General features: G+C 42.8%; 1 protein-coding gene across 4 annotated transcripts in view; it reads right to left on the bottom strand.

Annotated features, from left to right (window-relative positions):
* Positions 1-4,889: 4,889 nt before the first annotated feature.
* KANK1 (KN motif and ankyrin repeat domains 1) overlaps positions 4,890-13,226 on the bottom strand; it is a 170,743-nt gene continuing 162,406 nt past the window's right edge. For all 4 annotated transcript variants that reach the window (XM_073345218.1, XM_073345217.1, XM_073345219.1 and 1 more), the window contains 4 exons: positions 10,548-10,690; positions 9,810-10,010; positions 6,581-6,679; positions 4,890-5,669 (listed from right to left, as the gene is read on the bottom strand). In XM_073345218.1, the coding sequence (XP_073201319.1) occupies positions 5,607-5,669; positions 6,581-6,679; positions 9,810-10,010; positions 10,548-10,690 (506 nt within the window). In that variant the 3' untranslated portion in view covers positions 4,890-5,606. The remainder of the gene's footprint in view (positions 5,670-6,580; positions 6,680-9,809; positions 10,011-10,547; positions 10,691-13,226) is intronic.

The raw sequence follows: 13,226 nt of genomic DNA, 5'->3' as shown, positions 1-13,226 counted from the left end.
TTAAATGTGCAAGGAGCCTGCTACAGAGTAAGATGCACCAGAGCAGTTTGAGGGTACTTACTGTGCACATCCAGGTTCTCAAGAGCTATGGAGAGCTGGTTCAGTAACTTCACAGCTCAGTATAATCTTTAGCAAAGTGTATTTTTTATATGATCCACTGGCTTTCAAAGTGCTGCCATGATAAATAAGCAAGAGGCAAACACATGATTAGTAATTTCCTTATGGCAGGAAGCACAGCTAAATGGTTTCTGGCCACAGACCAAGGCTAAATAAGAATCATGTTCTCAGTAAAACAGAAAATAGAAAGTTGTCCCACGTCCAAATATCGTCTGGCAGTTCAGTGGCTCTCTACCATATATAGTGCACAAGTACCTGCTGTTAGGTCAAGGGAAATAGAAGACAAACCTGCAAACAACCTGATAAGACTGGCTTACAGGTGCCTCTTTACATGAAATCAGTAGGTTCCTAAACCCCAATTAAAATTTAAAAAAAAAATTCCTTTAGTAAAGCAAATGTCTCAGCACTTCTTTTTAAAGCAGGGTGTTTAAAGCATCCTAGTTTTCTTCCAATTCCACCATGTTGATTAGCCTAATATGCCCTTGGCAGTCTTGGCCAGTGGTATAAATCACATAGCAGCCAGAGGGGTGGTAGGGTAGTTTAGATAGTATGTCTACACTGCAATTAAAACCCCCTGGCTGGCCCATGCCAGCTGATTCAGGCTCATGGGGCTCAGGCTAAGAGGCTGTTTAACTGCGGTGTAGACGCTCAGGCTTCAGTCTGGGCTCAAGGACCCTGCGAGGTGGGAGGGTCCCAGAGCTCTGGCTGCAGGTGGAGCCCAGAAGTCAACACCAAAATTAAACAGCCCCTTAAGCCTGAGCCTTGAAAGCCCAAGTCAGCTGGCATGGGCTAAGCACAGGTGTCTAATTGCAGAGTGGACATAACCTAAAAGTCTATCCAGTCTCAGACTTCTTTGCCTGAATTGTTCTATTCCACACCCATCACAGTGGCATCTGAGCACCTTCCAGAGTTAAAGACTATATAAGGTGAGGCATGGCAGTAATGTTTCCGCTGTCTCCCACCCCTCCTGAAGGGAGTCAGTTTTGTGAGGATCGGGCTTTTATCCTAGTTTGTGTTTCAGAGGTGATACTGGGTTCTGAATTGCTGTGTGGGAAATCAAGGTCAAAGAAGTGGGATTTGCATTTGGATCTGAAAGTGGTGGGGCTTGTGGTCTTTAAATTTGCTGTGGGAGTGAATTCCAAAACACCGGGCTTGCTGCCAAGAAAGCCCTATCTGTTACATACACAAGCTTCACTCCTGTGGTGAACAGTTGTATTGTTCTTCAGAAGCAAAACTCTTGAGATCCAGAGGGTAAGCTGTTTCTTTAGATAACCTAGGCCCAGACCATGGAGATCCTTGAAAATAAAGACGGAGGGTGAAATCCAGACCTGATTGAAGTTGATGGCAAACTTCCACTGACTTCAGTGGGGCCAAGATTTCATGCAGAGCCTGAGTACGGAGCCAGAAGCAAGCACAGAGTGATGTGCTCCTTGTGACCTCTATTGAGGCAGTTACGATGCTGCACTTTCCAGAATGATGTCTGTTGTGCTGAGATAATCCCAATGGAAGTGAGAAGCATATGGTGCAGTCCCAGTTATCATTGCACAGGACAGAGAGCAATTTCTTCAATCGTTGTAGGGGAGAGAGTATGCTTTTTGTAGTGACTGACATCTGCTGTCTAGGAGCCCAGTGTCAGTGAAGAGCCCAAGAGGATCCTTAGAGTTCAGATTACTTTGACATACATTCTCAGATAGTGGACCTGTCATGATAGTGGCAGACTCTTCAAAGAGTTCTATTCTGCCTCCTTCTTGTTGGCTAGAACTTCAAGTATCTCTCTCCCCCTGCGGGCAGGAAAGTAATGGTGACATTAGTGTGTGTTGTGACTGATAAATAGAGGGTGCAAGTAAGAGCCAACTGTGATTGTGGTTTGTGTGGCATAGACACCTGTTCCCTAGGAACTAGAACTTAGACTAATTTCATACAGACAAAATCACCAGTCACTCAGCAGGGCTTTCAGTCACCACTAAATTGGGTTAGATCAGAGCTATTGAGCTGGAGAGGAAAACATTCTTAATCCTGTTAGAAATAATAGTTATTACCAATCACTTGAGCCACCCAGAGCCTCAGCCCAGTTGACTTTTTTAAAAAAAAATGATTGAAAGTGTTGGCACTCTCAAGTTACAAGTTTTAACTTCAGTTCCCCTTAAAACAATCACTTCTGCTGGAAGTAGATGGTGCAGAAATGTGGACCTTATACACAAGAGTCACTTAGGAATAGAAGAACATAGGAATTGCTCTACTATCTCAAATGCATGGCTCCACCTGGTCCAGTATCCTGTCTCAGATAGTGGCCAGCCCCACATACTTCAAAGGAAGATGCAAGAAATCCCACAGTATGCAGATGTAGGGAAATCTGCTCCCCTACCCCCAAGGTCTCATCCTAATTCCTAATACTGTTAGGAGTTAGAGATCATTTGAGGCCCTGAAACATAAGGTTTTACCTCCCTTCCAAGACTCTGTTAGCATTAACTCTAACTCTTAAATCATGAGGAGTACTGCAGTGATGAAGGCACTTTCAAGATTGGCTCTGCTTAATGGATTTGAATTAGTCTTTCCCACAAGAAACTGGGAGACAGACAGCTGTTCTACCTAACAGGTGGTTTGAAAAGTATGTGCAAGTAATTAGAAGAAAACCATGCAGAGTGTCATTTTTTACTTTTCCCCTTTGAAAAGTTCCCTGCCATCCATGTCATTTGTACAAAAACGAGAAGGAGAAAAAGACAGGGTAAAAGTCATCTTGGGCTACATTTTGCACGGTTAAACCTCTATAGATCTGGAGTAACTCCACTGAAGTCAGAATCCACAGAAATACACACCCTCTGTATTTAATCAGATGGCATACCCCACGTTTTTGTTTCCTGACTTAACATCCTGTCCTGCCAAAAATCACATGCAGGGGATGAAAATAACCAACCTTTCAGATGAAGTGTTAAAAGCCTGCTATTCAAAATAGTTTCACAATTAGGTACCTACAAATCAAGACACAAAGTACCATTTAAGCAGATGGAATATTTTGTCCCAATTCTCTGTCTGGCCAAGTAAAGCACAAGATGATTGTCTTCCAGAGAGCACCTTCTCTACTTTAGTTCCTGTGGTTGTGCTGAAAGACTTTAATACGTTACTTCTGTAGGTATCCTAGGGAGACAAAGAAACTCCACCTACAAATCCAATTACAACAAGTATAGGACCTCTGCAACCTTGTTCAGGGTCTGGCTTTCTGATTCACTTTCCTTGAGCAGTAGGTTAGGGGAACTGGAAAGCAAGTGGTGCGACCTTACTGGAGACTTTGTCCTTTGCTGCAGTTCAAAGGGTACTAGTTACACTGAAACATACCTACTTTTTGGGATCCTGTGCTGATCTTGGTTTCGGTACCTTTCCTTCTCCAAGGCTACAACCCTGAATGGCAGTCTAGATGTTGAGCACATATCTACATTCAGAGCACAAATCTGTGAAGGGATCATGTCAGTAGTTCATTTAGTCATGCAAAGGAAAGACTATCAGCTGGTTTTCTCAGCATAGGACATATCGGTGTTCAAATGAACTCACTGGAGACCTGACCTCTCTGGAGATAAAGTCACCAGGCAAAAGAATGCAACTGACGTTTAAAAAAAAGTAAATGCTAGTCCTTGTCTAGTCCTATGCGATGAATGTGAATACGTAGGACATAAGAACACAGCTGGATTTGGAGCCCTGTTTGGGCCTGAACCTTGAGCATTTCAGTCAGAGCAGAATGAGTGAGACACAGTTTAAACTCACATGCGAGCTGGAATGTAACTAAATGACTTACATTTCCAATAAACCTGTAGTGAGAGCAAGAACATACATCTACACAGCTCCTTAACCCGTTGGAAATTAGCTCCTCTCTGCCTCCTTCTCAGCTGGATATCACCCAGGCACGGGCTGATTTTTGGTGGCTTCTTTTTGTTCAGTGTGTGTGGGTGGAGGGGAAAGGGGGACCCACAAGGGTGTGATGTACTAAGAAGGTCACTTCATTTCTCTCTGTGCCCCAATTTCCCTGTCCAGTAGAAAGGGATAAGAACATCTGTCCCCCTCTGTGACGTGCCTTGTGATCCTCAAATAAAAGGCACTGGCAACGTCAGTGGTAAGGATTATTAATAATGACATTCAATGGAAAGACTAGCTGTACAAAATGTGAAAATTGACCAACATCAATAACAGTTTAAAACTTGTGAAACTAGATTTTCAATTATAAGTTTCATGACATCAGCAATCTGAGACAAAATGGTTCCATGTTACACCCTCATCTCATGGAGATGGCTAGACAGGGACTTGTTTGCCTAGTGAAACTCTTAAAACCTGTAGCTACCAAGTACAACTTGATCAGGGCTATAGGAGATGAATGAGTGAAGTCAGCTGACAACGTTAACACCTCAGTAACACCTCAGAGTGTTGAACTATCCACTCATCTCAGCCTTGATCAATCCAGCATGCTTCACTACTGCACTTGTAATTCTCAGCCTTTTGGATGATGGTAGATTACAACTAAAGCAGCAGAGGAGTAAAACAGCATAATGAAATTTTATTTTGAAAATATGGCAAGAGTCTAAGGCACTTCAAACATTTAACTACATATGACTAAAGTGAATGTGACAAGGTAACAGCATTCCATAAATATGCACTGAGAACTACTTAATTCCACTATAGAGGAACATACAGCTAATGCCTCTAATTTTATTCTCTGATAAACATTATGTATGGATCCTATGGACACTGACACATAGTTAATAAAAATATGGTAACAATACATGTAATTCTTCATGTAGTTTTTAATTACTAGAGAATATAAAATGTTGAAAATACTGTGCGATTTAAATTTTATAGATACAATTATCTTTAATATAAAAGTTATACAATACATCCAACTGGTGACAACTCATTTATTTAGCTAATTTCAGACCTGACAGAGAGCCCTTCTTCTATTCCTAAACCATCAACCCACCAGCCCAAGCTCCAAAGAGCTGACGACATAAGAAATTGCAAATTTTATAATTTTAAAATTAAAAAACTCAAAACCGTATTGGAATGACATTTATGAAAATAATAATTGCCAATAGCTCCATGTAAAGTAAATATAAATATTTTAGAGAACAATTAAAAAGTGCCCTGGAGACTATGACACTTGTCCAAAGGGGGGAAAAACACTCATACCTGTGAAGATAGCTTAAAATTCCTAAACTGTACATAATTCAACAGAATAGACTCTACAGCAAAGAGAAACAGGATTTATGCTGTATCCTGCAATGATGGATAGATGACAAAAGAATGGTTCTGGCTATGTTCCTAGCAGACTACTATCTAACTGTATGCTTTCTTCAAGTTCATAGTCTTCTACCTTTAGCACTAGGTTCTGCTTTCAATTTGCTGGTGAGTTCAGGCACAAGACAATTACATTCAGTATCTGTCTCTGTAATACAGTAACAATTAGCAGCTTAGAGATGGCATTAACATTTACAGATATTCGTGCATTACTAATCAAACGTGGCTCTGCGGGTAGGACCAGGAGACGTCTTTCTGCTGAGCCTAGGTGTACTCTAGAAAGGGGAAAGGAAAGAACAGTTAGTTAACTGAATTCAGCTAATTAAATAAAGAGATTAAAACAGACTGCACATGAACCACTGTCCCTTCAGTTAATGAAGGCAGCAATTAAAATTCAACCTATATAGAAGAGGTAATGTGTTTTCTTTCAGTCCAGGAGCAGCTATGCTGGCTACATATAGCCTAGTGTCTGAAGCAGCACAGTATTATGGGTAGTAAAACATTTAGGAACTGTTTATCATGAAGACAAGTGCAGACTGTGAGAGTTGGTGGATATTTGCCAGTTTGTCTAGGGTTGCAACAAAACTAGAGCTGGCCTTGCTTTGATGACTTGCTCTGTAATAGGCATCACAATTACGCAAAAGAAACTTTGTACATTGGCCAGTCTACGTGGATCTCTGATTTAACACAGACGATGAATTGTCCTCACCCAGAGAGAAAGGGGTAGGAAGTGTTCTCTCGCCAGGTCCAGGCTGTCCTGGTCTGTATTGCACTATTTGCTTAAAGGTTGTCTTGTGAATAAACACAGATTGTCCTATCCTGTGCTGCCCACCCAATACCTTTCAGAAGCTAAGTATTTACCAAACAAGAAGTACCCACAAGCTATATGCACTTGTGCGTGCAGTCAGAGGGAGTATATTCACAGACAGATGACCTACATAGCGCTGTCAAAGTTCTTTGTATGCGGTGTTGTTATAGTCATGGTGGTCCCAGGATATGAGAGAGAAGAGGTGGCTGAGGTCACATAAGTTGGTCCTCACCCACCTTGCCTCTCTAAAAAGTTCTTTGCTTAAAGCCTGGCCTCTCCAGACACTGACCACATCATTTTTCCCATGTTTAGTCTCAAGAACAGAGAGATACCATGTAAACTCCGTGTTCAGCGACCTGGAACATTTAACATACTAACCGGTGACTGGGGTTTGGAAAAGTTTACATGAGCATAAAGAAGAACGGCTATGTCCTTGTGTCCCGCTTCCAGGGCTATGGAAAGTGCTGTGCTGCCATCCTTAAAGAAAGAAAAGGAAAAAGAAATTAATGTTCATTTGCATTACCAAGCCCCTTAAAAGCTCCTTCAGTCTACAGAGAGTAGAAGTTACTGAAATGAGGCCCTATTGCTCCAACAGCCAGCCTAATTTAGGGTCCTGTTTAATTTCCTTTATTATAATTAAGTGACAACAAGCCTTGTGCTTCTGTTTTATGAGGCAATCCAAGTGCCAGAGGCCTCATAATTTCTCTCAACAAGGGGACTGGATTATAGCTGAGAAAGAATGAGTGTGCCATTATTACAATAACGTTACAGGTAATTCTGTGTAAAACCAGTGATTTCAGGAGATTGGTTTGAATTTGCTTGAGAGAAATTGCATTGTTGGTGGGGAGGGGAAGAGAAGTGAAGGGAGGGATAAAAGTTAATCAGATACAATGAGAATTAGCTGTGTTATAACTCCCATTAAGAGTAAGAGCAGCTGCATTCCTAATTCCAAAAGCACCTGGCTGAGAGTCTACCCACAAATACTGTTCTTTACAGATATTGTTTTCTTGCATCAGAAAATATTTTATTTATTTCAAAATCATAGGGGAACATAAGATTGTACCTTATTTGTGTGTGTGTGTTTACCTGCTTTAACCTTGTAAATAAATCTCTTATTTCTTTTTCCGAGTTAATAAACTGTTAATTAGTTTACAATAGGATTGGCTACAAGTGTCTTTAGTGAGAGATCTAGGGTGCACTGGACCTTGGTAAGTGATTGGTCCTTTGGGACTGTGACTAACCGGAATATTATTGTGATTTTTGGTGTAAGGGGCCAGCTATCACAGAGGCAGGCTTGTCTGGGTGGCAAGATAGATTGACATCCCCAAGGCTGCCTATTAAGGCTGATATAGTGCTGGAGCTCACAACCTGTTTGAGGTTCGTGCCCTGGCTCTTGACAGTCTGCCCTAAAAGTGGCACCCACAGTCCTGTGCCATTCCAGACAGCGGGACAGTTGACTCCTTATCTCTGACCCTCTCCTGCACAGCACACAAGTCAGTCAAGAGAAGCTCTCCCTGCCCTGACTCTTCCTCCTGTGGAGCTAGTGTTTGCTTCCCCTCCTGAGGCCAAGCTGTGATGGATGCAGGCATCACTCAGCCGTAGCACCTGCTGACCAGTGATTTTTAGCTCACAGGGCATGAGGGGATTTGCCAATAACAGCGTTCAGCACTGATATCACCAGTGCTCACTAGTGTGCTGCCAGCCTCTTCTTCCCTTGTCCACACAAGTTTCCACTACACCACCAGCATTAAAGCTGGCATCACCGTTAAATGTTTGGGAGGAGCAGACTTGTTAACTATTGCTGTGGCATTTGGTATTAGAGCAGTCAAGACCAACCTAAAGGAAGGTGCAGCCTTGATCTTTGCATGGGCCACCTTTAAGTGAAATGCTTCCTTATCAGGTGGCGAGGAGTGATTGCCATGTTTAATTCTACTGAATGGACAGGGGGTGGGGTGGTCAACCACGAGGATATTTGTGCTGAGAGAGGAACACTGGTACATTTGGGGTGTACACAGATTTGTCCTGGAAAAGCAGGAAGTGTTCAGCAAAGTTCCTGAATCATTAGCAGGATGGCACAAATCAATAGCACAGAGCTCATTTCCATAATGGCAGCTGGAAACCAAATTCTTGGTCCTAAAAGGGGACCAGTAGAAATATAATCATTCCTTAAAAATGCCAAAGTACCAAGCAAGGTACTTGCCCATATCAAAGAACTGGAGGTAATTTAATCTCAACAGATCTACAACTGAATGGCTTGTGTAAGTGACAGCACCATAGTACCTAAGTCAGGGTTGGTGCCATAGCATCACCTAAATTTTAGGCACCACCAATGTGACCGACAGAATGTTGACAGGCTGCTTAAAATTAGCACCTGTCTCCGGTGGCCCTAGACTGCTTTAAGAAGGGACCTGTTACACCAAGGTAACCTCATTCACATGTCTATTGGTACGTCTATACAGGGAAAAAAGCCTCGAGGAATGGCCATAGCTGGCCTGGGTCAGCTGACTTGGGCTCAGGCTGTGGGGCTAAAAATTGCTGTGTAGATGTTTAGACTTGGGCTCAAGCCTGAGATCTGGGACCCTCCACCCTCGCAGGGTCCCACAGCTCGGGCTCCCAGCCAGAGCCTGAACACTTATATAGTAATCTTTCGGCTTCAGAGCCCAACCCCCACGAGCCAGAGCGAGCAGACTCGGGCCAGGCATGGGTTTTTTATCTCAATGTAGACATGCCCGATGAGGCCAGCTATTGTACACCACTCACTCTGTTGGCAGTAAAACCAGCTGACCTTCCTGACTAAGGTTTATGTACTGAAAGTGTTATAACTGTTGTACAGGGAAGTTGAACCCCCAAATTAAAAAAAAAGCCAGACTGTGTAAGGGTTGAAAGTGAATAACTGGGTGACAGTAATAGCTAGAATCCAAACATACCCTGGAACAATACTGTCACCAAGAACACAACCATAATACTCAGTCAAGACATTCTCAAGTTTTAAAGGATATATTGATCAAATCCTCTATCTCAGGGGTTCTCAGACTTTTGTATTGGTGACCCCTTCACACAGCAAGCCTCTGAGTGTGACCACTCCTTATAAATTAAAAACACTTTTAAACGTATTTAACACCCTTATAAATGCTGGAGGCAAAGCAGGGTTTGGGAGTAGATGCTGACAGCTTGTGACCCCCCATGTAATAACCTCACGACCCCTTGAGGGTTGCCAACCCCCAGTTTGAGAACCCCTGCTCTGTCTACTCACACAGGGTGCAGTGATCTTTTCTAACCCAAGAAACATACAAGCATATCATTCTCAGTTGAGCACACACATTGCCTCCCCGCCCCCCAACTTGTATGCGTGAAGTTAAGCATCTAAGTTTAGGCACCTTAATAAGGGAGCCCTGATTTTTGGAAGTGCTCAGAAAACCATGTATTTAAAAGAAAAACAATCACAGCATGCGCTAAGACTAATAAGATTCTGGCATTTCTATTTTAGGTTGTCAGCCATAAATTTCACGTAAGTAGATCTTTGAGTCTCTCCATTCAGTAAAAATAAATCAACATTCCAAAAGTTATCTGGTGGAAAGGTAGAGCAGTGTCTGGAAAGGCAACTCACATTGTCCTGTAGGGTGCCATTACATCCGGCTTGAGCCAGCAAGAGCTTTACTATCTCTACATGTCCATGTTCACTAGCACACATCAGAGCAGTAGAGCCCTCATCATCCTGGATATTGACATCTGCACCACAGGCCAGCAGAGCTTTAACCATGTCTATCCGTCCATGACTTACTGCCAGCATCAGAGCAGTTTGGCCGGCCTGAAAGGAAAATCACAGCTGAAGTAACAACCAACCAAGGGGCTGGGACTGTCAGACAGCACCTGTTTGAGTCCTCTAGCTCCTACACATGCACATGCATACACTCACTCTCATCTGCAACTGCTGAAAGAAGTCAAAACTATCACAGGAGAAGATCTGCTTTAGGAGAAAAGTTGCGGTAACAATATCTCACAAAGTATAAAGAACTATGAGTTCTACAGAGTTTACAAACTTCTCCTGAAATTCAGTTTTGTTTTTCCACACAGTGCCCCAAAAAATTAAAAGGACAGTTGAGGCACTTGAAAAAGAAACATCTTATTTAAAGCTCAAATATTTTTCCATGGCTCCATTTTGTAAACAGGAACCAAAACCATACACACAGATGTCAAGAGGCAGTAACTGGCTGCGTACAGTCCGTGCAAACTCTGAACTAATGGAAAGTCACACATCTGCTCTGCGGTTGCAATAAAGGCAACTTTATAGTCAATTTACAAAGCAAAACAGCTTTGAATGGTATCTGAGTGCGACAGTACTGACCTGACTGGCTTTAGCATTCACGTCCCCACAGCCAAAGAGTTCTTCCACTATTCGCATGTCTTTCTCAGCCTCCACAGCTGCAAGAGCAGCCAGCATGATGGGGGTATAGCCAGCCTTGTTCTGATGATTTACGTTACAAACATCTGCAGAGGAATGAGATAGTTTCTTTGGAAAGCAGGAATTGTAGTAATGAACTGAATAAATTGCTCTGAGAACGGCCTATTGAATTTGCAGTAGTCGCTCACATAATGAAAGCAATTCAAAGGAAAGCTGAGGAAAAAAGGGTGCTCTTGAACCAAAGAAAAAATCATTCTTCTTCGTTACATGTATGACATACTTGCCACAGAAAGGATACAAAGCAATTAATTTGTCACTGTTGAGGTACTGTTAAACTTTAAAAAATGATGGAAATTTTACAATAATATTACATACAATACCAGCCTTGGGTTGGAATTTGGGGCAGGCTAGCTGGGTGAGCCTGTATTTCATTTTTGGAATGAGGATTCCCTAAATATAATTAAATTCGTGATTATGGCTAATGAAATTCAAGACCAAAAGGTTTCCCCACAGCACGTTTTCCTTTAGCTACTTATATTGGTGCATTTTAAAGTTTTGCACAAGATACTCTGACTTGTTTTGGAGCTTTAGAAAAGGCTTTCCAGTTAAAAGGTTTCAAGCTCTAACAAATACTTGTCTGGGAACCAATACAGTAAGGCCGCTGAGGAAGTGTCGGGAACTAATAATCTTTTTGTTCCAACCTAATACACCAGTCTGTCTTCTATTCCTAAAATTTTTGAGTTCAGTGGGGTTAGTACTCATTTAGAATCCAATAGCTTTCGAATGTGATCATATTTTAATTATCATTTGGAGGGCAAGAGGGGATTTATATAAGGTTTCTGTAAGAGGCTTGAAGTTTCAGCTCCACTGCAGATTTACCACCAGAAAAAAAATTCACAGCAACATCTTCACGTTTCTCCCTGCTTTTCAAACAAAAATGGCATTTGCAAAAACGATGCAGGAAGAAGAAGCAGGATGGGAAGGTGTCAGAAAATGTATGCATCCATGTCTCAGAGGAGTGGCAGTCAATTATACTAGCTATAACCAGCTACAGAGATCCAGGCTTGCTTTCCAGTGCCAACATGCTGGCCCTCCCAGTTACCACTGGGGAATTCAGCTGAAAGGATCAAAGATTTTCAAAGGGCAGAAAAATATCTGACCCCTTTTAAGTGCTGCTCTGCTGCAGGTGACAAATGCTACACCTTGTGGTGGTGCTAGCTGAAGCCATTCTTACTTGACTGATCCACCTCAGCATTTAAATGCCTCCTAGGAAGTGCGTTCTCAACTACCCTCCCCGTCTTTATAGCAGGATGGGAGGGGAGGGTCCTGAACCTTGTTTCTGTTGTAACATTGGGTGACAGATTGCAAAAGGTTGAGAGCCACTCTGCGCTATTACAACTCACCCCATCCTTGCCAGCTGGAGATTTTGCACCTATGCACAGAGCTGATTTGGGAAGTTCACTGTTTCATGTGTCTAGTGACCATTCACATACAGTAATTAAAGGAAGAGCTGTCCACACTGACACTTAGGAAGGAATTCTAAACCTTTTAACAGGATGCCTGGCACAACAGTCCTTTTCACATCGCACTAGCCCATAATTGTTGGCATTTCCAATTCCAGTCACTTCATTTAATTACTAATGCAACTACACTGGCTATTGTGGACTGAAAAACAATGGCTTCCCACACAGCAGCAGCCTGCTCATGCTACTTTGAGATATTCAGGGAGGTAGGAGAGAAAATTATTTCCAACAGTCTAGAGCTTGCATCAGAACTCAGTCCTGTCACATTCTCCTTCAGTGACTCATTGCTTCCACCCGGCCTGTGTTCAAGCCAGCCTACAGCATTTGAAGTGCTTGTTTTCCTGTCAACGGAGGAGGAAGTCTTTGGTGCTGGATGTGCTGCATTGTTACATTATGTTCATTCTCTAGCTGGTGTTTCTATTTTTGCTGATGAACAATCGTTAGTATAGCACCTTTCATTTGGGAACCACAAACCAATTTACTAGCATTAATCAAGCCTCTCTACACCCTTTTGAGGTACAGCAGGTAAGTATTATAGCTATTTTACAGAGACAAATTCTGTTCTGTACCTCACTTGGGGCACAGCCCATGTGAGGTGGGGTGGGTTCTGGACTACCCTTACACTATCTACCTTTTGCCAGGGGCCAGCTCTAATTTACAGCAGCCCTAGCTGGGCTGTCCACTGCCTGAACTGCAGCCCAAAGCAGTCACTGTGCCAACTCTCCCTACAACCACTATTTCTTTCCCTCCCCCCCTTACACTGGGCTGGAAAGGGGGCAGTATAGGGCTACATGTGGCAGCCCCACTCTGCTCCTGGGCTAGGAAAACTCTCCCATGGCTGCTGCGGCACCTTTATAGTCCCCATTTGCCATCAGGGTAGCGCATAGGTGCTGAGGTGGTGGCCAGGCTCAACCCCTAAGTCAGTGGCTAGATTAGCCATTCAGCAAGTCACTGGCAAAATCTGGAATCTAACCTAGGAATCTAGATGCCAGTTGCCTAGTCTAACAACTAGACAACACTGCCTTCTCTTCTGCAAGTTAAGCAAAAACCATCACCCGCAAAGCAAGTCTGGAATCCTTAATTCCCAGTGCTGTTTTAG

This window comes from Lepidochelys kempii, chromosome 5, assembly GCF_965140265.1.
Source record: "Lepidochelys kempii isolate rLepKem1 chromosome 5, rLepKem1.hap2, whole genome shotgun sequence".
In the NCBI taxonomy this organism is placed as follows: domain Eukaryota; kingdom Metazoa; phylum Chordata; order Testudines; family Cheloniidae; genus Lepidochelys; species Lepidochelys kempii.
This window is presented reverse-complemented; position numbering and strand designations above follow the sequence as displayed.